Here is a 25613-nt window from a genome sequence, read left to right on the forward strand (position 1 = left end):
CTAGGTGTGCTCACTTTACGGTTTCGTTGAACTCTTGGAGAGTTAGGTTCTCTAACTAATATGCAACTATTCAAGATAAATATGTAAATTATGAAGGATTTACATAAAATATTTTCATATCCATATTCCTTCAAAGAGCTTGATGGAATGGAAGCTCTGGACAAAGACATTACAAAGCACATACTTACTTCATCGAGTGTCTTAAAGTTAAATAAATTAGAATTTTAACGTAAATTTTTAATTATTTGTTACACTTTATAAAATCACATCGACCTACGAAAGAAAGAAGACGATAAATGAAATCATTCTTATTTTCTTTAGATTAAGAAACCTTCAATCTCATGTTTAACAAATTAAAATTCTCACTATATACATGACTTTTTTTAAAAAAATATTTTCTAATTATAATATAATTTATTTTAAAAAATTTTAGATTACGAAAATGACAAATAATGCTCAACATTATTGATTATTTCATTTGATCATCATCTCAATAAGTAGGAAAAAGAAACAAGAAAGAACACATGGCCACGATGACCCCTAATTTTAGCGGGAAGTAACTCAATAAATTTGCACCGTGGGCGCCATTTCAATTTTTCAATTACAATCCGTTACATTTCAAAATCTTCACTCTTTCTCTCTCTCCCAGAAACCTCACAGTAATCAGGGACATGCGAACTCGATTTATCGGCAAGGACTACTTCAATTCCGCTCAATTTCCGGCCGGCGATTTCCTCCGCCTCCCTCTTCCACACCTCCCTACTTCGAACACCTCCATTTTTGAACACCTTCATTGTTTTGACGGACTTCCAACACTTAGTATCGATGTTGAAATTGAGAGATTTCCGATTGAGAAAACTCTATCTCGCTTCTTCTCATATGTCTTTCCGCACAGGATTGATGTTGAACTTGCTGAGTTCGCAGATCCTCGGCCGTTCGCCGGAAAGCTTGACGTTGACGAGCAGGGAAGTTGCAGTCCCGAGGAAACAAGCGGAATTACTACAGAGGTAAATGCTGAGCATAATCTGAACTTGTTTAGGGTTTAAATGCTATTCATTAACTTCATCGTGAAAATATTCACTTATCTGATGCATTGATGCATCTGGTGAGAGGCTGATATTACAAGGAGAATCTAATTTGCTGAAGAATTTTAGATGTAAAGCTTTTATGAAATGTAGTGTCGAATTAAAATGAATGCTTATGTTGATTGAGGATCTCTCCCAAATTTGCATCGGTTTAGCTGTTAATTTTTAGATTTAGTGAAGGATTTGTCACTTCCAACAGGAGTTTCATACCATCAAGTACACTGGACTTGTCACTAAACTGGCTACCAACCAGGCAATCACTCCCGTCTGCAGGCAGCTGAAGTCTAGAATAAGAGACTCAATAGTTAGCACTTTTAGTTTGGAAATAATTTAAAAGATACTGCATATTAACAGAATTTTGATGTGATTATATTAGGATTTTAAGATGTTTCTTCTTCATTTATGGTAATTTTGAAAATTTCTAATGGAGGGCCTATGGAGCAGACATGATGATAATAAGAGAACTGATCGCAAGTTGCATGATTCAAAACTCATATTTATCCCTACAACCTTCCAATATTCTCAAAACATACAACTACAGGTCAAGGTCTTTCAAAATTAAAATAAATCTTTAGAAATATAAGATTTCAGATTTCTGGAAGACTTCCTCATGATGGCTCCGCGTGCTTCACCAAGGCAGCACTGCCTGAGTTAGTATTGTTATATTGGTAACTACTTTATTTTTATGAGTTAATGTTATGTTAAAATGTTATACGTAAAAGCGTACATGAATTGCATCGTCTTTCAGAAAACTAATTATGGTTATTGCAACAAAAAGAAAATTAATCTCAACTGATATAAGAGTAGAAGTTGATTGCAAAAGAGTATTACTAGTTTTTTTCTTACCTCATTAAAATTACGTCTGTCTTAGGCTGCTTTTATACTTATATTATTGCAGGGGAGTTTGGTTTCCTATGGCAAGGGGAAGGACAATCTCGAAATGGTCCAGTTTGAAATTCCAGAGCTGGATTCATCCTCACTTCAATTGGTAAACCATCCCGGCAATCAAGCAGATATAATTAATATGCTACTAGCTAAATTCTCATGTGAAGCATCTGCATTTGTCTGTTCTCCTGTTGTCAGCTAGAAGATATCCCTCATTTTGGAAAGGAGAACATGCTGTTTCCGTCTGAGATTTCAGATGATGGAAATAAGCTGGTAATATTTTGATGAATTACATAGTCTTCTGGCATCCAAGTTTTTATGATTGCAGGGAAATGCTTTTGGTTTATATTGCTAACTTTTGTGATGATGATTAACTACATAGGATAAAAATTACCAACTCCTCCCTTTCTGTCAAGGAAGAAGTCTTTGATCAGAAATGAAAAGCCAGTGGTTCATATTGATGGAAGAAGCTTGGTCATTTTGAATATGATATAATTTTTAGTTACATGCATGGATTGAAGCTCTCAAGTCTTAAGATAGTCTGTTCTTTCATCTCTTCTAAATATATATGCAGCTGGTGACTCTGATTCTGAAGACAATGTCCTCTAACTTTTTTCTTGTCGGCCCCAATCATCATTTGAGAAACCATATCACTAGTTTCTTCCTTATTGAAATATAAGAATCATGTAATAAGGTTCTTAAACACAATTTGCTGGGAAATTTTATGCAACACCAAGGCCATTCATTTGTCAATATGTGTCATCATTCAGTATCAAACATCTTTCCTTTCCATATGATTCTAAGGAATAATGATGCTTAATGACATAGACATAGTGACCTTTTATTGAAGTCTGTTCATAGTGGAGGACTGTGAAGTAATTGTACTCCATTGCCATCATGTTGATTTACTTTTCTCTGACTGCATGAAGGAAAGGAAGGACCTAACCAACTAAGCACTACTTTCACTTTGTTAATGCTCACTAACTGGTTTGGCCCATCATTGTTCACTTATTGCAGGATATGCCCGGTTTTGAAGTTAGGCTGCAACATTCCCTTGATACTCTGCAATCAATTTGTTCAGTGGATGACATCTGTTCTGTGTCTTTCCTGGAGAAAAGCTCTGATTGGCTTGAAGATAGTGGTTCTAGTCAGGGGAAACATCATTCTAGCACATATGCCTTTCCTCTTCTCGAAGTGGATGAGGCAGGTTTGGGTATTGTGGGAGAAAACTCTATAAAGGAGAAAGTTCTAATCTTTGAAAATATTGAGCTTCAGCGTGAGACACCAGGAAGTGAAGGAATGGGCAACATAAATGAGCTTTTGGATTCCACAAAGTTTGATACATTGCAACACCTGTCAAATGACAGTTTACCAACAGACTGCCTTGAAGTTGAGGTTCCGTGCTTGAATTTCTCTTTGGAGATGAATTTGATAAGTATTATTGAACTTGAGAAAAACTCGGTGATTCATCAAGGCAGAGAAAATGATGGTCCAATATGGGTAGGTAGCCCTATCATTTTTGATGAACTGCAATTCTTTGATTCAGACCTTTATACTTTTTGTGAATTGCTGTCTGAAGTAAAAGTAGACGTTGAGGATACATGTGACCTGATGTTGAGGGAGACTGAGAATTTCAGGACCTTCGACGAATTGATTGTTTCCCATGAGCTCATCCCTGTGGATAATTCTTTCAGATCATTGCCTGTGCCACTAATTTCTGAGAATGGAAATATAAAGTCATTGCACTTGTGTCTTAAGGAAATCCTATCTGAGTTGGAGCCACAGTCTTCCTCCATGTCTGATGGATTATACTTAGATTGGCATTTTATGGAAGAGGAGAAATGCAAGTGTCGAGAAGACTTCTTCAATTTATTGGGAGAGAAAGATGCTAACAACATTGACCTTTGCTTGAACTTCATCGACAATGAGATGCTTGTATCAGACTTTCTTTTCTCTAGTGATAGTCCACAAGAACCAAACAGAGTGGAGAGTAAAGAAATGTTGAGTTTACCTTCCAATGCCACTCCCGTTTCTCCCATGCCTTATAATGTGGAAGTGCCAACTAAGTTGCTAAAGGATGGAAAGTTCTCTACTGAAGGAGTATCATCCCAATGTAATTCTAAAAAGGCATCTTTGTTTGGTGACTCCTGGTCAGAGTTTAATGATCTTGATTTTTTCTTAAATCCAAAAGAGTATGGTAGAGACAAAGATTATAAACCAGCTGACAGTTCCATTGATACCAATACCATGGGCCAGAGCAGGTTTCTCTCTTCTGATACCACACTAGTACAACCTCAGCAATGGAATATCAAGGTGCATCAAATATTGTTGTCTTCTGATATTCTACTTCTAATTGACGATCTTAGGAAAATCTTTCAAGTTATCTTTGAAAGACGGAGAGAGTTAATTGAGACTCAGGATCCATCTCAAGCTGTGGACGATATAGCTATTCTTCGCCTTTCAAAGAAAAAGCTCATCAACTTGATTAAGAAAAGAACTCTGTGCAGGACGTCTTTGTTCCAGGATGGTGATAACACAATATCATTGGTCACATTGTGCGCAATCAAACAGATGGTTTGGTACCTTTGCTACTATGATCTGCATACAACATATCTATACATAGAAAAGTTGTACAGAAGGTTGCAGGAATTGAACTCTAAACTTGACTTCCTCTACAACTACATAAATGATGTGCATCAGAAGGGTGAAAAAGATATACATAAGTTCCATCCATCACTTTCTGTGATTAAAGATTTACTGCAGTCGTTTGTTAGCAAGGGTAGTTCAAAAATATTGGTTGTGGCTGAGCCAGTGTTCTGGTGGTCATTGAAGAAACTATTAACTTCCATGAATATTGCATTTAGCCATCCACATAATGGACAAAAGAATGATTTTTTCAAATTAGAAGATGCCAGCATGCAAATGATCTCACATTGCTGTTTAGTAACCCAAGAGTAAGTGGTAGTTCCAACATAAAATATGCTTGGATATTGGCCTGTTTAATAGTATGGCTGATCAAACTTGCAGTGGTATCTTGGCCAAATCCTTGTGTTTAGGATGTAGTCTTTGCTTGTTATTTCCAATTGTGTTCAGGACAAACTATAACATTTTGACAGGTGGCCTGCTTAGTCCTTAGTGATTCACATAGTAAAGTTATCTGTTTTTAACCAGGTTGGAAACTTACTAGTAATTTTTGACCTTTTCAGACTTCATCTTGACATTTTGGTAGTCTATAGTAATTGCTGTTATATTTCTGATAAAGAGAGCTTTTAATTGGGTGATTTGTAAAATTCTGGTGTTATTGTGCCTCTACGAGAAAAGTATTCTAAACTTAAAGCTAGGTAGTTCCTTTTAGCTGCAAAACTAAGATGTTAATTCTCATAAGATAGCTTAGCTGTGTAAATGGTACAATGCTTAACAGCAATAACCCATAGATGTGATATTACTGGTCTTCTGCTTCTCTGCTTAAGAATCATATTTTTTCTTTGATAAATTGCTCTAGAATGCTGCGGTAGTACCACCAGAAAAGAACATTGACTTCACAGACAACCCTTGAGTTTGAACTGTTGCGATTCTTATAAAGTGTTGAATATCTAATGGTCTTGGTTGATGTTTAGTTTGTTTTTTCTTTTGTCTTTTCTATCAGATCTTTGCTCTCTAACATACTTGAATGAAACTACTTATTTGCTTTAGTTTTAACTTCTACCAAAATCTTAAACTGGCTGATGGGAATTCAGAGCTGAAATCTTAAGTCCACCATAATGGTATCATTGCAGACAACATATAGTTTGGCTACATTGAGATGGTTCAAATTTATTTATTCTTAATACTGTTTACCACAATGCTACTGACAAGTTTCCTAAATTTAAAATGAGACTTAAAGAAATGAATTGATATTCCATTTTTTTCCAGGCATCTGTCTGCCTCATTTCCATTTGAAAAATTTGAGATCATCTTGGAATATGGAGGTTCACAAGGATCATCTAAAGTATCTTCCATCCTGCCTAAGTCAGATAGAGTTCCTCCTCTTCATTTCCTTAAGGTGGAGCTGGAGGACCCCAGTGTTGCAAAAGCACTTTGTGATGGCGTTGACATGTCCAACACTGACGAACCTAGTATGGCAAGTCTCTGTCTTTTGCTTGATGTCTATCAGTTTGAAAAATATCACATAGTTTTGTGTTTCCTTCCAAGGAATGCACGACACGAATTTTTGTAAATGGAATGAAAGCTGTAGACTGTCAAAATTTTCAATATTCTTATTGTTTATCTATTCTGTTTTCTTGAGTCACACTATATGGTTCAATTTGCATTAAAGTGTTAACAACCATGATATCCAAACTCGAGAAGCGCGGTGGTTGTTAATTCTTTAAGTTAGAATATGGTCAGTTATTCATCTTGCAGGTATGAGTTTGTACTTTTGAGTAATTGGGCTTCTTGCCTTCCTCATTCTTTTGGTGCTCTGTCTGCCTTTTATTGCTTGGTTGAAATAATTCTTCAACACAATTGACTTGCTTCCCTGTTTGAGCTCCCCGTGTGGGATATTTACCTCACTGTGGCCTGATGTATTTCCATTTTTACATGGTACTGAGGTTTCCTCCATCCAAGTCATATTCTGTTATATGCTGGTAAATTATCAACAGTTGAAGTATGAGCTTTTATCTTCTGATAAAATCGCCCTAAAACCTTAACTTTGATCACTGCATGAAGAGAAGAGCATTGTTTAGCGTTCAACATTTTATGCTGTCGATCAGACTAGAAGTAGATAATTCAAATATGCAGCAATGGACTCCTCTTGTTCATTCCTAGAGGCTTCAAAGTTTAGAACTTCTTCTGACATGCTCGTTTTCTAGGGGGGAGGTCCTCACTCTTTCTCTGCTCTCAATGAGATTGACGTTACAGTTGAAGAACTGCTGAATTTCCTTCCAGTGGAAAAGAACTTGAAGGGTGCAAGTGTGGAGACATTACTGGGAAATGAAGCATTCTCTGCTGCAGCTCAACATGCAGTGTTCAGTTTAGGATCTGAGCAAAATCGTGGAAGCACGGATGGCTGTCCTGAGACAATTATTATAGTTAACACACAGAATTTTGATAAGGAAATGGTAATTTCAAGGAGAACTGCATACCAAAAGATTCTTGCGCTCGAGAAGAAAGGAGTACAGGTTGTAGAGCGTGATTTACGTCAGCCTGTCGATATTATAGTCAGTGCATCAGCTTGCCTTGCTTGGTATGACTGCAAGAACATTGCAAAGAAAGCTACTGCCCCCGATGAGGCTTTCTCTTGCTTGCCTCTGTGTGTTGAGAATATTGCAGCAAGTATTTTGACGTCACTCAGTTTTGCTTTCAGTGGCTGCATCCTGGTAAGTACCATGTTTTTCTTTCCAAACTGCTCACACCTACATAGTGTGGTGCTTGATGTATGGTATGCATTGCATTTATCTCAGAAAGAGCAGTGGAAAACCAAAAAAAACAAACAATGGACTTGTGATATCTGAATGATTTTCCACCCTGTAACATAGGAAACATACAGATTATTAGCTGCAAAACCAAGTGTTAGAGAGCAGAAAAGGATTGTTCAAAAAATGAGTATGTCTTTTCTATTTTGACTTTTCCCTCATTATTTGTTAAAAAAAATATTTCATGCTTGTCTAAGCTCATTCTATGTAGCTTTCTAGGGTCTTAAAAGTTTGCAATCCACTTGGACAAAAATCTAAACGTTTTTCCATGCCCTGCTTTGTGTTTAGCCAATTGCACTTGCAGCAATTGTTTGATCAGGATCAAAATGTCAATAGTGAGACACTGAGATAGTTGAGAATACTAATTTGAAGAGTTTAAGGTGATTCCTACAAATTATAACATTCCACTTACATACACTTCTTACATACACTTCAATGAGTTAAAATGAAATGCCTTATGTTCCCTTCGAGAGATAGACACACTCCTCGATTGCTTATAGTATCCTGTTTCTTCCATCAGTGCTGCTTTTCACAATTCGCATGTACCAGAGTCTATGTCGTTAATGATCTTTACTTTGCTTTGTCTTGACACCCTCATTTACTTTGCTTTGTCTTGACACCCTCATTTACTTTTCTTTGTCTTGACACCCTCAACCATCATTTCGTCATAGTGTTCTTCTATCTCTAGCTTACTTTTAATTCCTTCTAATATCAAAGTATTAAATATTCTTCAAGATGGTCGTTTGGTAGTACTCGGTACAATCGAAGGCATGCAAATTTACTGGAATAACATGATTGAAGGAGTAAGAAAAATTATGACGATCTGATGATAGAGGGTAGGCTGGTGGCAAATTGATATTGGAAATTGCAAGAGTTATGTATCTAGTAGGTCCTTCTTCTGGTGGACCTATTTTACTACTTCCTGGAGATTGAGAAACTTCCATGAACTTATCAGTTAAAGGGGAATTAAAATATTAATTCTCAAGACTTATTTCTTTATGCTTCCAGTCTCCCGGTTCTTCCCTGTTCCTTAGCTCCAGATGTTCACAATTGCATTGCAGATGTGATGCCAATGACCAACTTGAGATACACCTTTTTTTTTTCTCGGTGAACAGTTTGAAAACTGAGCACTATCACCATGTGCATGTAACATTCCTTGTGTACGGCATGATGATATAAGCACAAGATAATGATCTTCATTGCATGGTTATTCTTGAATATAGCGGATTACTGCAAAGAAGTAGCAGTGACTGGAAATGTAAATAAGAGCACTTATTTATTATAGTTTTAGACCAAGATAGTCTAGCATGAGCCCTGCTTACACATAATGTTTTGTTCATGATATATAGTATTTCTTCGCCATCTTCTTTAGGTCTTTGAGGGAGAAAGCGACTTTATATCAGGAATTATGGAGTCATCTGATGAGCTCTACGCTGCTGCTGCTAGCTTGGGCATGGATATACAGATTTTTTATTCATATTCTTCTGAGATGACTGATGAGATCATATTATCGTGTATCGAACTTTGCTCGAGGACAAGTAGAGGGCTCTATTCTAAGATGCCTGAGTCACAAACGCTGGCAGAATCCTTCCTGACTGCATTTCCTTCAATTAATTCACTCTCAGCTCATGCAATATTGTCTTCGGCAGGCTTGCTTGCTGAGTTTCTGGGATGGACTCGTGAACATAGAATTCATGCAGTTCAAAAATATCAAGTTCCTGATGAAAGCATCATATTACTGAGTGCTTTGAGCAGATTTGGGGAACGGGATGATTCTAAATCGGTAATGACAGATTGCTCCTCTTCAGTTTCTTCTGCTCCGGACTCCGAAAGTCTTCATTTCAAAAGAACCTACGGGAGGTCGAAACAAAAAACCACCTGGGATATTGAGAATCTGAATATACCTACAAGGGAAGTATATGATCTTGATCCACCGAGAACATTTTCTGAAGGCAGACTTCATCCCAGAGCATCTGGCCTGCGAGATTCTTTAATTTCAGATGATATCAACTTCTTTGATGAATTTGGGAAGTCTAGCTTATCATTTGACAACGAACCATGTGTTCACAGGCAGTCATTAGACACCTATCCGACAAAAGATCTTTTTAAAGTAACTGATCTCTGTGACTACCAGATAACTAATAATTCACAGATGGGAGGTGGTGATATAAATAAATTCAGGACTCCACAAATTGATGTGTGTTTGCATCCAAGAGAGGAAGTTGATCTGGGTATGATGAACCAATTGGGTAGACAAAACAACTATTCAGGAAATTTTGCAGATCATATCGCAGGTGAGGTTATTAACATTGATGATACTGTCGGATCTGGCAAAGCCTTTCATAATGCAAAATACAAGTCCTTTTCTACCCTGGTGCATGCAATGGAGACTCCTACTACAGGAGTTCCTACAGCTGCTAAAAAACTCTTTTTTGGAGCAAGTGATCTAGAATTTCTAAATACTGTGGAAATTGACTCTAGCCTAGATGCCTGCACTTCTGTGAGAGACCTTGGGCAAGGAATGGGACAGCATTTAAATGCAGGTTCCAATCATAAGAAGATTCAATTTAAGCACCAGAAATGGGTCCCAGATGAGGGTATATCCCAGAAAAGAATGCAGCCAGTCATGGCAAAGCAAGAAAAGAATGCAGCCAGTCATGGCGAAACACCACTCTCAAACGCACTTCAATCCACTCCATTGCAGCAAGGATCACCCTGGACAATCGAATTTCTGAACAGAATCAGGGAAAAGAGTCGGTCACGTCAGCAATCTGTCCCATGTGACTTATCTGCTCCTTGTTACGGGTACCCTGGGAAACCATCAAAAGTTACAAAGAGAAAGAGTCCATCTACTCTGGAACTCTACAAGTACCAAGGAAACAGTTTCCAAGAGGCTGCAACTAGGAGAAAGAGGCGTATGAAATGCATGCAGCTACCAGCATCCTCTAGTGAGAAGGCTTCAGATCGTCCTGTTTCATCATGGACACCCGTTGATAAAAGAGCAAAACGGGTATGCCTGAAATGATTATCTGTTTCTTTAGCTGAATTCAACGATTCTGTTCAAATAGTTTGTTTTCCTCATCAACAATTCTTCATAGTATGACTAACTTGCAGGAGCTATCCTTTGCAACAAGCGGAAATGGAGGGCAGACTAAACTGGTATGGAATGACAAGAACTCTCATACATTGGGAAGACGATATTAACTCTCACATATGAGGTATACTGGGCCAATACAACTGAGCCCTGAGTAAGTGTAAATCATAGAATTTATTAGGACCTTACATTCCTAGGACATCAATTATTAATCAAATGCATGATCATTTACAATCCATATGGCATAGTTCTGCATTCCTGGTGTCGGAAAAATGTTATTCACCATGTACCGAATCTGTTTTTTCCCCGTGGTATTCTTCTTCTTTAGCATCTCTGCTTTGTGAGTTCAGCCAATGTTGGAAGTAACGTGGCAATCAACAATATCAAGATATGTAAGACCTTTTTTTGGACTTAAATCTAAAAGTCTTTTTATTTGAGAAGTAAGCACATGTTATGACAAAAGAAACCTAATGAGGATACTTGTAACTAGAGTACTGAGAGATAAATAGTTAACTGACAATGTTATAATTGTGGGCACACAAGGCTTCTGATTCTGTCTGAGACTTTTTGGTTAACCTAAGCTAAACCTGGAACTTTAAAAAAATACAAAAATGACCTTATTGTGAATAATTTCCCCTTGTTTGCCTTTGGGGAGAGGTGATTAGATAGGACTTGACACATCTTCAACTTTCTGAGGACATGACTGATTAGATAGGACTTGACACATCTTCAACTTTCTGAGGACATGACCTTAGATACGAGGTTATGGAGGTTGCAGATTAGGGTAGAGTTTGCAATTGAATGTTGTCTCACTTCCCTGTCAGATAGGCTAGGATGTTTGGTGCACCGCACTCTTCCCCTTCTTAGCAGTAGTACTAGCATCATTGCTGTAGTCCCTTGTCCATTCATTTTGTTACTATGTGTTGTTTCTTGTACTTAGGTTATCATACTTTTTAGCTGTTGTTACTTTTCCTTTTTTTTTCTTTCAAAATGCTTCTTATATTATTTGTCATGGCCTATTTGCTTCCGTCATTGCTTTTTCTAAAACTGCTTTAATTTGCTTTTCTTGAGCCGAGGGCCTATCGAAAACAACGTCAATACCTCCACGAGGCAAGGGTAAGATCTGTGTACACTCTACCCTCCCCACTTGTGGGATGACACTGGGTATGTTGGTGTTGTTCTTAGCCTTTGGGGGTGGGGTGAGGGTGGTGGGAGGTACCACTACCATGAGGAATATGTGCAGCCTAATTTCAATTTGCATTGATAAATTGATCAGTCGTATCTGAAATTAATGACCATGCATGATCATGGTGAAGGATCACGTTTTAAGCTTGAATAACTTGCTTCTAGACTCATACTAGTTCTTCTGCTTCTAGACTCATACTAGTTCCACTTTGTCTATCCCAAAATAATATCTGCTATGTACAGGAAAGTTAACATGCTTTTACATTTCTATAATGTGAATAATTTGTGAATATTATCAACTGATCTTCAGATCCTGTGTAAATCTTACAGAAGAATGAAACCTGGATATACTGCTCGCAAATAATCTAGTAAGTAGTCATATTGTGCTGGCCAAAATGAATGGAAGATAATGATCACAAGGTATTCTGACAGGTTACTTGTCTATGGCCTGGAAGTTGAAAGTTTGAGGATTTGAAGCATCTTATTGCCAGGGAATCTACTTTTTTAGACCTTATTCTCCACTGCTTCATTTACCTTCTGCAGAAGGTTGACTTGGACAAATCTAATGAGTGGATCATATACCAGTTGAAAAACTACTACTTCTTTCCATTTTTAAAATTGCGCAAAGCCATGACAAGTTGTTGCCTTTCACCTTCTACCTCTGCAAATTTAAGACTTATTTCTGAATATCTTTCTTGCATGTCCTTCAATTCATGCTCCATGTGTTTGTTTCTCTCCGTCAATAAAGCTACTTGACCCCGTAATTCTTCAGGATCATGTGTATTTTGGGATTGGCCATTGATCGTCTCTGCCACTCTTCCTGAATCAACTTCTCTTCTGCAGAAGGAATATAAAATTAAGTTCCTTTTCTTCTTTATCCTTCCATATAATTGCAGTTTCTCACTGTTGACAAATTTTTTCGAATAGATGCTAGCAATGCTGCAATGGTTCAGTAAAAGTTCTATTGGTTTACCTTGTTATATTCACAATTTTTCTGGATCCATTCTGCACATTTATTCCTTCTGTAAAGCCATTCCCTTGGTGATGAATGTTCTCCCCCATACATTTTCTTCCTTCAGCTACAATACTATCCTGAGTTGCTTCTGCAGGTGGTTCATCCTCCTGTATGTCAAGATCAGCAGTTCCATTAGAAATATAGTGATGCTTTCTGAAAGCTTTTTGTGAGTCTTTTGCTAATTGGAGTAAAAAACTCGAATGAGAATACAGGAATCTTAGGTGTAGAAAACTTGACAGAAATGTCAACAAGTTGGTGTTCAGTGGAATCAACTCCTTATGTCTGTGAATATGTTACTTCAAATCTAGGTCAACGGTTTAATGGTTTTTAATGGACTCTCTTTCTTCTATATGAATTGACAAGTTGACTTGGATGAAGATGAAAGACGATTTGGCTTTCATGCAATATTTATAGTTGTAGAAGAAAGATTAAGGTGCTAAGAATTGTTAAGTTTGTTGAAACTCTAGAGGAACATTGATTTCATACTTATATACGAACCTGTTCCGTGAATTTGGACTCTTGGAACATGCAAACATCTGTAGGTTATCAGTATTTGTGGTAAATATATAAAATGCCGAGTATCTACAAAGGCTGTGTATCATAAAAAAATGGGAGAGAATTTCCTATCAACCTGATGAATGCTTATACTACCTAGAAAGGACGACCTGTTAGTGAAAGTCATCATTATGATTCTTTGAATTTAATTCACCTCTAGGCATTGAATATCATTGTTGAAGAGGGGGATACATTAGAGCATTAAGAGAAACAGTTTCTTCTCTATTCAGGTCTTCTATAATGAAATGAGTAATCCCATAAAGTTTTAAATGTCTAACTTTTTTATTAGTGCAAAGTACCTGTTCCTGTAATTTGAGCACCAGCTTCATCAGGTTCTCATTTTCCAACTTCAGTTGATTTGTACTGCATCTCAGTTCGTCATTCTGTAGGTGTAGCTTCTCTACTTCTGATTGTAAGGTTTCTTCAAGTATTTTCTTTTCATCCACTTCAGTCCTCAAGGGAATCAATTCCTCCAGAAACATTTCTGCTTCCCTCCTCACTGAAGCTAGCTCCCTCTCCAATTCCTTTTGTATGGTCATTTTTTGTTCTACCTCTGTTTCAGCAGTTGATTTTTCCATTTGCTCCGTATCATATCTGACTTTTTCTCTATGTTTCATTTGTTTGCAGTACGCTGACCCTGCTAGATCTAGCCTTCCTATCTCCACTGATGAAGCTTTCAATTCAAGAACTTCTCTTTCATAATGTTCTTTCGTTGATTTAAGTTCTTCTTCAGATTTCTGCAGTAATTCCTCTAAAACTTTGTTCTCCTCACGCAGAACATTTGCTTCCGTCACTGCATCATTGACCAGTTCTTCTTTCTCATCAATCTTCAATGTCATTTCATCTGATAGTCGTTTTAATTCTTCCTGAAGTTTCTGAGCTGCCTTTGCATTACTCCACCTTGCCCTTCTCAATCCTTCCTCTGCTTTTATCGCCCTCTGCTCCTGCTTAACTTTGTCTTGGGTGACTGCTTCCAGATGTTCTTCAAATTCCTGCGACTGTGTTTCCAGTTCTTTCTCCAGCACTGAAACATGTGTTTCAAGTTCATTTATTGTATCCAATGATTTTGAGTACTGTGACGTTTGTGTTGTCATTTCTTCCTCTAGTCTCTCCACCTGGAGTTTAAAGTGCTTTATAGAGGCTAAAGATTCTGAGTGTTCTTGTTGCGTTTTAAGGTTTTGCAGCTCACATTGCTCTAGGTTACGATTAATATCATCATTTTCCTTTTCCAACACTTGGCAATGGCTTTCAAGCTGGTCCATTAGTGCTTTCATTTTATTGTTGTCTCTCTTGTAGACCTCTATTTCATCTTCCAACACTTGGCAATGGCTTTCAAGCTGGTCCATCTGTGCTTTCATTTCATCGTTGTCTCTCTTGTAGACCTCTATTTCATCTTCCAACACTTGGCAATGGCTTTCAAGCTGGTCCATCTGTGCTTTCATTTCATTGCTGTCTGTCTTGTAGACCTCTATTTCATCCTGTAATTTTTCAATTGTCTGCTTCAGTGATTGAGATTCATCAGCAAATTTAAGCTCCTTAGCTTTTCTATCTTCATTCTGATCAATCTTGAGATAGGTTCTCTCCGCAGCGGCCTCTAGCAGATCCTTATTGGACCTAACTTTTTCAGAAAGATATGAAATATCCTTATCTTTCTGGTCCAACATTTTGTTCAGATCTCTTACTGTAAGAATCAATTCAGAATTTGAGTCTTCTGTCTTTTGCAGCTTCAGCATCAATTTGCTATTTAAGTTCTTCTCTTTCTGAAGTTTATGCCTGATTTCTTCCAATAGAGCTGTCGATTTTTTGTCATCTGCTCCTGCATTATCTGAAGCAACTGCATTTACCTCGTCTGTACATCTCAGGTTAAGTTTCTCACATTTGATTTTAAGGACATCTCTCGCTTCTTTTAGATTAGAAATTTGTCTAGACTGTTCCTGTGCCCTTTTGGTTTCTTTCACAATTTGCTTTCTGAGTGTCTGTAGTTCCATTTCTGACAATTCTGCCTGACGCTCGAGCATTACGATCTTATTTTTCATGAACTCAAAACTGTTACTTGAAGTTTCTTGGGCAGTGTCTCTCAGAAGATCCTCCTCTGATTTGTGTGTTGTGTCAGTTACACTCCCATCTAAATCAGAGCCAAGCGAGCAATCTGTGGATGATCTCTGATGTAGATGTCTCTCAAGGGGATTAATTGCATTCTGTGAGGTGAACTGTTTCACAAGACTGTTTTTAGGTTGAGGATCCCGTGGGATACTATTTTGCATGGAGTAATGAAATGTTTCATTCAACTCTCCATCCTGTGGAAAATAATCAAAAAGGCTTAATGCAAGTTTCAGCTACGAGATACAAATAATTTGTCTGAAGCATGAACATGTTTAAAGTGCTATTCTATCTGACTAGGACATCACTGGCAAGATGTATAGAAATCGAGGGATTACACACCACATTTGACTCTATCCAAATTGTTGTATTTGATTGCCTTGTTCATTCTGCATTTTAGCGTCTCTCAAATGAGTCATGAAATTTTCTATTTGAAAATATGTGAAGTTAAAGTAAATATAAGCATAGGGGATTTGAAATGATTCTTATTTCTAGCTGATGAAAAGAAAACAACACAGAAAACCATTCTTGAAATAATATAATTAGAGTGTATGAATAATGGTAGTATTGTTGTCAGAGATTTACAAAATTCCCATTTTTATTTTTATTTTATAAAATTTCCAAAAGTGTTTATAATGTTTTGGGCAAAACCATCACATAAGACTTCATTCCGATTCTTTTACATGTATTAGAAACTTAAACCAGTCCTCTTTCTTGTAACCAATGTTCACTCCACAAGTGAACCTCGGACCAGTTACACATGTTGGGGGGTGTAAGGAATATTTCACAACAGTTTATACAAAGGTTCCAGTTTGATTTGTATTGCCTCTAGATCATTTATAAGGAGCAAAAGTTAAGAACTATATCAGAAATTGTGTTACTGTTATTTGAGAAGTGAATCTTTACGGTGATAGGTTGATATGGACTTGGAAAATCCTCCCTCATGAGCTAGCGTTGAGATTGATTTAGGCCCACGTGCTATAGCTTTTCATGATACCAAAGCTATTTGGGCTCCAGTTGGGCTTGGGCATGAAAGGGGTGTTAAGAGTTTTAGAGTCCCCGGTTGAATGGACTGATGGTTTGCTTATATGAACTTGGGCAATCCTCCCCTCATGAGATAACTTTTGGGATTGAGTTAGGCCCAAGTGTCATATCTCTCTACACTCAAAACTTAAAGTTCCACAAACTAGGTCCAAAATGAGGTATATTTCAATATGTGATAATACTGTATGCAGTGAAATGAAGAAATGCAAAAGTATATAAATATGAGACCTTACTTCAGTAGATGTACAATGTCCGTTTCCATAATGGCCATTGCTTCCTAGCTCTGTTTCAAAGCTTTGATCTAGAGATTCTGTCCTTGAAATATCACTATCTTCAGTAGGCCTGAAATTATTTTGTTAAAACTCTACTTTAGTATCCAAACTTGTAGATAACTGAAGCCAGATTGATAGCATGTTTAGCATGGCATTGAATGCTAAATCACCTGGTTTCCTGAGCTCCTTGCATATTCTGTACTGCGACCTGTTTCATATATATATTTTAGACTAACACAGTTAAACATAAAGACTTTTGTTTACTTTGTTAGTAATAAGAAATGGACTTCAAGTTCAATTTAACCTCTAAAGCTAGCTAATGAGGGTGAGGATTCCCTAAGACATAAGTAGACCACAACCCATTCCCTCAACCAATGTTGGACTTAACCTCCCCCACATGCTCTAAATTCAATTGGAGCATGGATTACGGGGGCCTAACATTGAGAAACAAAATAATAGGGATTGCTGGGTTTGGCTTTGCTACTATGTTAAGAAATAGATATTGAACCTGATTCGACCCAAAAAGATAGCTCATGAGGGAAGGTTGCCTAAGACCATATAAAAAGACCATAACCCATTTCCCTCAACCAATTTGGGACTTCACAGTTAGCAAACATTATGACTAAGTTCCTATTCTAATACTATCTATTTTCTGTTTCCTTTCCCGTTTGAGGTGTCGAGTAAGGAAGTTGTAAACCTTGATCAGCAGTCATGACAGAAGTCCTCTACCATGGAAGAGTTTGTATGTATGTATGTGTGTGTGTGTTGTGGAGAGGAGAGAGAGGACATACATGCAAAATCGCGCCAGTCTCCAGTGGCATTAGGGGTAGGGATACTACTAAGCTTTCAGTTGCCTCTACCAAATCTGCAAAATCAAGACCAACTTCTCCCAGAAAACCTGATTTTGATGATCCCTGAGATGACATCATGTCGATGAGTAGTGAGCAAATGTTCCAACCGTAAGGTGGTTAGAGATTGCATTTCTGTTACTTACAGATGCCACAGCAAAGTAGTAAATGTTTTGTTTAAATTTTCCTGTTTTTGGATCCCTGATTAATTTCACTGTCTCGTAAATAGGATTTTCCCATGAACATGTTCCTTCGATAATTGCTGCTTTTCCTAGTCTCACTGTCGGCTTTCCAGCGTCTGCCGGAACTAGTGAAATCATCAGTTTTTTCGCTTTTAGCTTAGGCACCTGAAATCATCATGATTGAGAGATTTGTAAGCTCAGTGAGATCAAATTCTCAATATTGCTTTATTGGCTTATATCGAATCAAAGCTTGCTATATGCAGTTAACAGCATTTGAGAAGAAACTGAACAAAGCAATTTTTAACCATCCTGTTAGCATACCTGTGTTACCTGAAACTGCATTTGAAATACAGTTTTGATCTTCTCCTTTTTCCATTTTGAAGACTTGAACATGATTGTCAAATCAGAAAATGAATTTGTTTGACCCTCTTTCTTTGGGATCCGAGAAAGCTGACTGCTTCACTTTACTCTATATTTCGTGTTTCTGGTTTGTAAGTAAAGATATCCCTGCCCTCTAGGCTCTAGTTGAAGGATGCAGATGCTTTCCTTGGTGTACAAGTTGAAAGAAGAAAGGAAATGAAATATAATACAATATGCAATGTGAGTATCAGATAACAACAGCTAAATGTCTCCTACTTTTTTGAGTGCATAAAATAATCAATACCTTTATTTTAGTTGAAGTAAAGAGATCTTGAGTAAGTGCTTTGTTATGACACACAGCAATACCTCTATTGCACAAGCTTGTCTTCCTTTTTCTTTATGTGGGACTGACTGATCCCAATCCAGACTGTCATTTGAGTAGAATATATTTTTTTTCCATGAAGGTCAAACTACTTTTCGTCTATATTTTCAATGTTATGAAGTGACCTAAATTTGTACCCAAATGATGGATACTTTTAGTTGTAAAGGGACCTTCATTAATACCCATAGAATTTTACATCTTTACTCAATATTGAGTTCACATTTTGCTTTTTGTTGAGATGCCAGTGTTTTCATTCTAATTTAAGCTTTTCTTGTTAAGCTGAAAAGGGCTTACATAGTTTATAGTTATTGGGTTTCTTTCTGATATTTACAAGTTTTTTTTTTTAAGTTACAGATGACCAGAAAAAAAAAGTGTAGGTAGGTAAAATATAATGCTATCACAGCTGGTTTGGGTTTTTCCAGATGTGTCCCCAAGACCCAACAAAGACATTGTTTGGACTATAATCCAGTTGACTTCTTAGTCTATATCATTCTTTGTGTTAATTAATTGCATAACAACGGTATTCTTATTGTTAGTTCTTTCATCCTTGCTATTGTGATCTGTAAGTTGGGATTTTCACGTGATGTAACATGGCCATAACCCTAAAAAGAAAGAGAAATTATCCCCTCTTTTTTCACAATGGTGAAGACAAGTTTAAAATATGATATACATCCTCGAATATGTAAAGAATCTTCGTATGTTAATTTGAATTGTTGATTGTTTTTTTGATTGATTGAATTTTCATTTTCTGGCAATTTAAAATTGTCTCGTGTGTGGCACAATGACCTAGGAAGAATAAGAATTCTAAATCAAAATGTCTTTTGAGTCTCTGATGGACGATGATCCAGCGCAATTACGTAGATCACTTTCATAGCTGCGCTGGTAAAATGAAAAAGAAGCTATGTAATCCCCGGCAGCAAAAAATAGAGGTACTCTTTCTATTTTAACGTCTCATTTATTGCCTTTATTTTCTGTTGGCGAGTATCCATCTTACAAGTTTATTAATGTTGACAATTATTTTGTTGCTTAAAATTTTGTGGACGTTGGTAGATGTATATGAAAAATTACTTTTGTTCATTTTTCTATTTTATAGCTCTAATTTACTCCTTAAATTTTAAGTGTGTCTCATTCATCATATCAGGATTAACAATGAAAAAATCTTTTAGAATTTTACTATATCTATATTTTAAAATAGTTCTATTTTAAATTATAAATTATTATCTCTGTCTGTATTCAGTTGTCCACTTTATAAAACACACATATTAAGATAACAATAATTAACATAGTGAAGTTACAATCTTAGCCTTATTAAATATAGTTTCAAAAAGGATGAATCAAAACTATGAAATTTTCAAGAAGTTTAAATTAGGATATAGTAAAATATTTTTGTTAAAATGAACAAATAAATAGAAATATCTAGAAGAGAAAATATGAACAAGTAAATAAAAAATTTAAAAAATAAAAATATTTTTAATTTATAAGATATACATACGGTATAAAGGAACGAGGAGATGTAGGGAGTAAATGACAGGCTTTAATTGTGGAATATTGATATTAATGTTCAGCACGTGCCTCAGCAGTGCCAACAAAGGACACAGCTATTCATGTGAGTTGTTGTTGCATTTATTAATTGAACTCACCCACGAAACCGATCACACTGGGGGTTCTGCTTTTTCCATATTAAAATATCCTATCTTATCCTCCCATCTTTCTTTTCGAAGGAATTTCGAAGCTTGGTTAGTTGATTATTTGAACATTATTTTTTTTATTATGATCTCTTTTTTATTTTTCCTTTCTCATATCCCTAATTTTTTTATTATTAAGAAATGTAAAAGTCAAAATTAAGTGTCATTTACTACGTTAATAAGTTGTATACGTTTTTCATAAATTCTGTTATAATAAATGCATCATATATTTTTTCCGTCTGGTAATGTTTGTCATGGTTTCTATTTTTAGAGATAAACTATAAAAATTTTGATTAACATTTTAAGATGAATTTTTCATCTTATTAATATGCAAAAATTGTAATTTATAGTACTTTTCATATAGCTTTAGAATATTTAATTTTTTTGTTTAAAATATCGAATTAATTTAATTTAATTTATCTTTAAAAATTAGTTAAATTGACTTTCGATAAACGCAATATGACATACAATTCTGAACGGTGAAAGTATTCTGTAATTATAATGGTAAAAGGAGAATCATTGCTTCCAAATAGAAAAACAGATATCTTTTAGTTTTCTGGAAGAATAAAAGTACATGGAATAAAAACTAGTACTATGTTTTTCATTTGATACTTCATAATATATGGTCATAATATAAAGGGGAAGGGCGCGGGGTTTTTTAGTCCATTTCAATCACCCAAATTCAACCTCATTAACCCATTTGACGCCACTTATATAAACTAAAAAATTGAGTTTGCAAATTACTTACTCAAAAAGGGGTAAAGTGGACAAATATCCCCTTTTTAGGATACCTGCTATTTTAAGAAGAGCCTAAATTTTACAAAGTTCTAAATACTTTATCGTCTCAAAATCAAATTTTAAACATTAGGTGTAAAGTTTGAACTTTCATATGAATACAGTTAAAAAACTTTTGACCTTTGAGAGAAAGTAGACTCCAAGCATAAACAACTAACCTCAAAGTTAAAGATTTGAAATTTTTATTTTGATTATTCAAACTAGAGATCTCTAGGCCTGACAATTTGATTTGTGATGGTTTAAATATCGAGGTCTAAAGAGTAAATTTTTGTAGAAAAAAAATAATTTTATCGATATAAAATAAAATTTTATGATTTTACTAGATAATTTCTTATAGTTTTAAGTCTCTTATACGCAAAGAGAAACAAAAACACTCTTAAATTTGTAAAATATTCTTATACTTCAAATAGATTACTAAAAACGCTTATCTGATATTATTTCTACCTCAACAAAAATAATAGGAAAACAGATATATACCATCTACTATAATAGGTCTATATATCAAATTTAGACATATTGGTGTTGTAATATCTTTTTTTAAAATAAAGAGTTCGCCTATTTTATTAAGCACCAATATAGAATTTTTGTTCTTTCTTTAACAAATAAGTCCCCCAATTTCATAAATTATTTCATCTAAAATTTTCTATTATTCCGTTCAATTATTTTAAAGATTTTCTCTATTAACTATAGGTTGTGATAACTGTCAATATTCTACCAAACTAATAATATACCTACCAGTATTCCATTAAAACTATTTATATTTATATGTAGATTTGCGAATGCTCTAACCAAACTAATAATTACATACCTACCAATGTTCTAATCAAAATTATTTGTGTAATCATAAATCATAAAATTAATATATATATATATACATATATATATACACACCATTATACTCGTTAGAATTCCAAGCAAGCAAGCAAGCAATATAACTCCAATTCTAAAACCCAAAAAGAAGTTAACTAACTCAATAAGATTTCATTAATTAAGCAACATATTCATCCTTGTTTTTTTTTATTAGTTGAAATTTTTTAGTTCATTTATTTAAAGTTGAATCTAAGGTTATGAGTCCTGTTAATTTTAGTTGACAAACCAAAATTTATAGTTGGAGTTGGGGTTCAAATCGTGGTAATTTTTATTTTTTTTTGCAGGATTTAAATGGTAAAAACCATGTGTAAATCCATCATTGTTGAATAAGCTTAAGGAATTGAGTTTGAATTTTAGAATTTAATGTTTTGTTAGACATTGAGAGTGGGTATTATTTAGACTTGTTGGAAATAGTCTAACGAGATTTGTTTACAAAATTTCGATTTTTTTTATGGAGGTTTGGACTGATTTTGAAAGAAAAAAAAATACCTAAAAATCACTACTACAAAAAGACTTCGTCATTGTACCTAGTGACATGCATACGCTCTTATAATTTATCATACACATTTATGCAAAATTAATATACTTTTATATAGTATTATACAAAATAGAGATACATTGCTTGTATAAGCAAATAAGTATTGCATAATGTTATATAAATATGTATAATCATTGTTACGAAACTATACGAATGTAAATTGAAAATATGACTACTCAAGTGCAATGTATTATGTAAGGCTATATATTTTTAAACTGTTCCCTAAAAGATTTTATCAGTTGGGTGAATACAATTATATACTCCTATTATATAATTCTGAGAATGATACTAAAAAAAATTAGGGAGAATTACCCAGCTAAGAAAATTTATAATACATAATTAGTCATCAACTCATTATAACTATAGTTTGTTATAATTATCACTCATGATTAATATTACTATTAGTTACGTGGATTGGCTTTGAACTTGTATAATTCGTAACTAATAATTCTTTGTTTGATTTGCATATGACGATGATTTCCTTTGATTTTTCCGTTTTATCACCATATACATTCAATCTTTTTCTGATAACTATTTAAAGTTTATATAAACATGTAGTTTTCACATTTTTTATAATATAATTTATATAATGTAATTTGCATAATATGATTTGTATAATTGTTTAAAGTTCATATGTTTATGTTTGTATTAATTCGTAATTTCGACTTTTATCATATTTATATGATTAGAAACTTTGTATTACTCAATTATACAAAAACACGTAAGTTATACAAATGTATTCGGAAATAATACAAATATATATGTATACCATTTACATATATACAATTATCTAACTGATATACATGTATAATTCGCCTCTCTCCCACTCTCCACCCTCTCTGCTCGCCTCTCTCCTTTCTCTCCCAATCTCGCTCGTCATTCTCCTCCCTATAACATGTAGCTACGAATCGTAATTAGCATACTATAGTTATTAAAGCGTAATTAAGCTATTTTTGAATAGCTATATGCTAAAGTTTCCCATTAAATTATTATCATGGTTAGTGGGTAAAAATTAAGTGATTCCATTTTTTAGGTGTTTAAGGTGATTTCAGAAATCTATTAAAAAAAAAAGGAAAATATCTCCAAAGACAAAATCATCCTTAAAATACACTTGGGCCATCAAGTGTGGAGAATTGGGCCAGTGCTCATTTTGATTTTTAATAGGTGTAATTGGAAATAGTCCAAGTTATGCAAAGCCCAATTCGTATATGCATCCTCTCCTCTAGGGGTGTACGTGATCGGGTTGTTCGGTGTTTTCAAATATCAAACCAAATAATTTGTATTGGATTTTTAAATTTTTAAATCAAATCAAACCAATAAAAGTCGGTTTTTTTAACTTCGGATTTCTTTGGGGTTTTCGGATTTTTGGGTTTTTTCGATAAAGTATTCATACAAATATATAATTTCCTTGTACTTCAAATATTTTTTTAGTCCTACCAAAATGCAACTATTTAAGTTATTTTTCAAGAAAATAACAAAAAATATGATATGTTTAATGACACTAAAATATCCAACAAAAAAAATAATAATGAAATCACGTACGTAATAATGAAATTGATCATAATTTAAAATATTACATCATTTAAAATAAGTTTAGTAAGTATTAGTTAGATGACTAAATTGTAAAAGAAAGTAAAATTAGATCATGTATTTTAATTGTCTGAATCTATGTAAAAATTAAAAAATATATATTCACTATTATTGTCATTCTTAGTATTAGAATTGATTTTCTTTTTTAGTTAGTATTGCTTTAATTTTTATTCAAACTTTAGTATAATTATCAACATGTATGGACTATAATCTTATTAGATCATTAAGAATTCTAACTTCCAAATATGAAATAAATATATTATAAAAACTATGAAAAAGTATAAGAGATATTTAAAAATTATATCAAAGTAAGTATTTTTACGTATAAAATAAAATTCTAAAATTATATATATAAAGTCGGGTTGATTTTGTCTCGGGTTGCTTTTTTTTAGTTGAAACCAACCCAACCCAAATATAGTCGGATTTTTTTTTCCAACACCAAACCAAGACAAACCAAATCATTAGTCTGATTTTTTTTCCGATTTGACTCAATTTACAGTTTGATTTAGTTTTCGATTCGATTTTGTACATCCCTACTCTCCTCAATGGGTCCATTTCCATTATATGACTAAGCAAACATATTTACTATATATACCTAATAACATTACAATATTTTTACCAAATTATCTAACTCGATTTTTGACTATCTAGTGTCTAACATTTAAAACGTTTGTTATTTTAAGTCGATTCCACCTAAGGATTAATATAGGACAACTTTCACATATAGCAAACACAAAATTTATATTTGTATGCTATAGCAAAGTTTGCATAATTGCGCTTCATAGCAAACATAAATATGTATAATTTGCTATACATATACAAAGAAACCAATTGTATAACTCGCTATACATATGCAAACGAAAGCAGTTATATACAATTCAATTGTATAATTTGTGTATGTATAAAACGAGAAGAGAGAAAGATAAAAGGAAATTGGTCAGGAAAATATTTGTATTGTATAAGTATAAGTGTATAGGACGAAAATATATGTATTTGCAAGTGCATATACATTATTGTCTCACTTTATACAAACGAAACGCAATTTATACATTTCGTTTCTGTTTTTATAAGCGATAGAGGCGAGGGTAGCGAGCCAGATCTGGGAGAGTGGCGAGCGAGATCTGGGAGAGGGGAACAAAAATATATGTATATATAAATTTTTTTCTCGTTATATACAAATAGAAACACATTTTATACACTTGTGTTTGTATAGAGTATGGTTATAGCATTTAATTTAATTTATTAGTTCGCCATTATATATAATTTTCCCATTAATATTTCGTGTCAATTAATTAGATCTGAATGATGTGTTAGCCAGACTCTTATATTTTCACTTTATAGACCGTCAAATCCGCTTAGCCAAATATTTCATGTTGATTTTATATCAAAAGTAGATTTATTTTCTTTATTGTAAGATCGGTGTGTTACCATTGTGTAAGAGCTCGATAGTGATGATGTTAAAAGAATAAATCAAAGCATATTGTGAAGTTAGCAGGTTAAAAGTTGAAAAAATATATATTATTACTAATTACGCATAAGGAAGTAAGTAGATTAGCTTTCACTCGTAAGGGTATTTTAGGAATTATGAATTACTTTTATGTATTAGTAGGGCAACTTCCTGTAAGGGTATTTTAGGAATTATGAATTATTCCCTTCGTCCGGTATTATTTGTCAT

General features: G+C 34.4%; 2 protein-coding genes across 5 annotated transcripts; one reads left to right on the forward strand and one right to left on the reverse strand.

Moving 5' to 3' along the window:
- Positions 1-535: 535 nt before the first annotated feature.
- LOC107012934 (protein SHORTAGE IN CHIASMATA 1) lies at positions 536-10964 on the forward strand. Its single transcript, XM_015212907.2, has 8 exons — positions 536-1007; positions 1984-2073; positions 2169-2243; positions 2988-4924; positions 5883-6090; positions 6821-7327; positions 8796-10433; positions 10538-10964. The coding sequence occupies exons 1-8, from the start codon at positions 672-674 to the stop codon at positions 10625-10627; spliced, it is 4881 nt and encodes a 1626-aa protein (XP_015068393.1). The 5' UTR covers positions 536-671; the 3' UTR covers positions 10628-10964.
- Positions 10965-11940: 976 nt separating this feature from the next.
- On the reverse strand, positions 11941-18799 carry LOC107015079 (early endosome antigen 1). 4 transcript variants are annotated; one of them, XM_027915555.1, is made up of 9 exons: positions 18383-18799; positions 18040-18259; positions 17683-17883; positions 17480-17602; positions 16859-16896; positions 16650-16758; positions 13572-15569; positions 12676-12824; positions 11941-12539 (listed from the first exon to the last, which is right to left on the reverse strand). In XM_027915555.1, exons 2-9 carry the CDS (start codon positions 18109-18111, stop codon positions 12299-12301), a joined length of 2931 nt encoding a protein of 976 aa, XP_027771356.1. In that variant the 5' UTR covers positions 18112-18259; positions 18383-18799; the 3' UTR covers positions 11941-12298. The 4 variants fall into 4 exon arrangements, with proteins under 4 accessions (XP_027771356.1, XP_015070731.1, XP_027771355.1 ...); XM_015215245.2 differs by having other exon boundaries at positions 18040-18264; XM_027915554.1 differs by having other exon boundaries at positions 18040-18799.
- Between the last annotated feature and the right edge of the window lie 6814 nt (positions 18800-25613).

Source organism: Solanum pennellii, chromosome 3, assembly GCF_001406875.1.
Source record: "Solanum pennellii chromosome 3, SPENNV200".
Taxonomy (NCBI): Eukaryota; Viridiplantae; Streptophyta; class Magnoliopsida; order Solanales; family Solanaceae; genus Solanum; species Solanum pennellii.

Bases quoted from the DNA above. Each gene is read 5' to 3' on its own strand.
- LOC107012934 (XM_015212907.2), top strand. From the start codon at position 672: ATGCGAACTCGATTTATCGGCAAGGACTACTTCAATTCCGCTCAATTT. The intron at 4,925-5,882 runs GTAAGTGGTAGT...ATTTTTTTCCAG, and splicing joins TGCTGTTTAGTAACCCAAGA to GCATCTGTCTGCCTCATTTC. The intron at 6,091-6,820 runs GCAAGTCTCTGT...CTCGTTTTCTAG, and splicing joins ACACTGACGAACCTAGTATG to GGGGGAGGTCCTCACTCTTT.
- LOC107015079 (XM_027915555.1), bottom strand. From the start codon at position 18,111: ATGTTCAAGTCTTCAAAATGGAAAAAGGAGAAGATCAAAACTGTATTT. The intron at 17,884-18,039 runs GTATGCTAACAG...TGATGATTTCAG, and splicing joins TGCAGTTTCAGGTAACACAG to GTGCCTAAGCTAAAAGCGAA. The intron at 16,897-17,479 runs GTATGTCCTCTC...TATATGAAACAG, and splicing joins AGACTGGCGCGATTTTGCAT to GTCGCAGTACAGAATATGCA.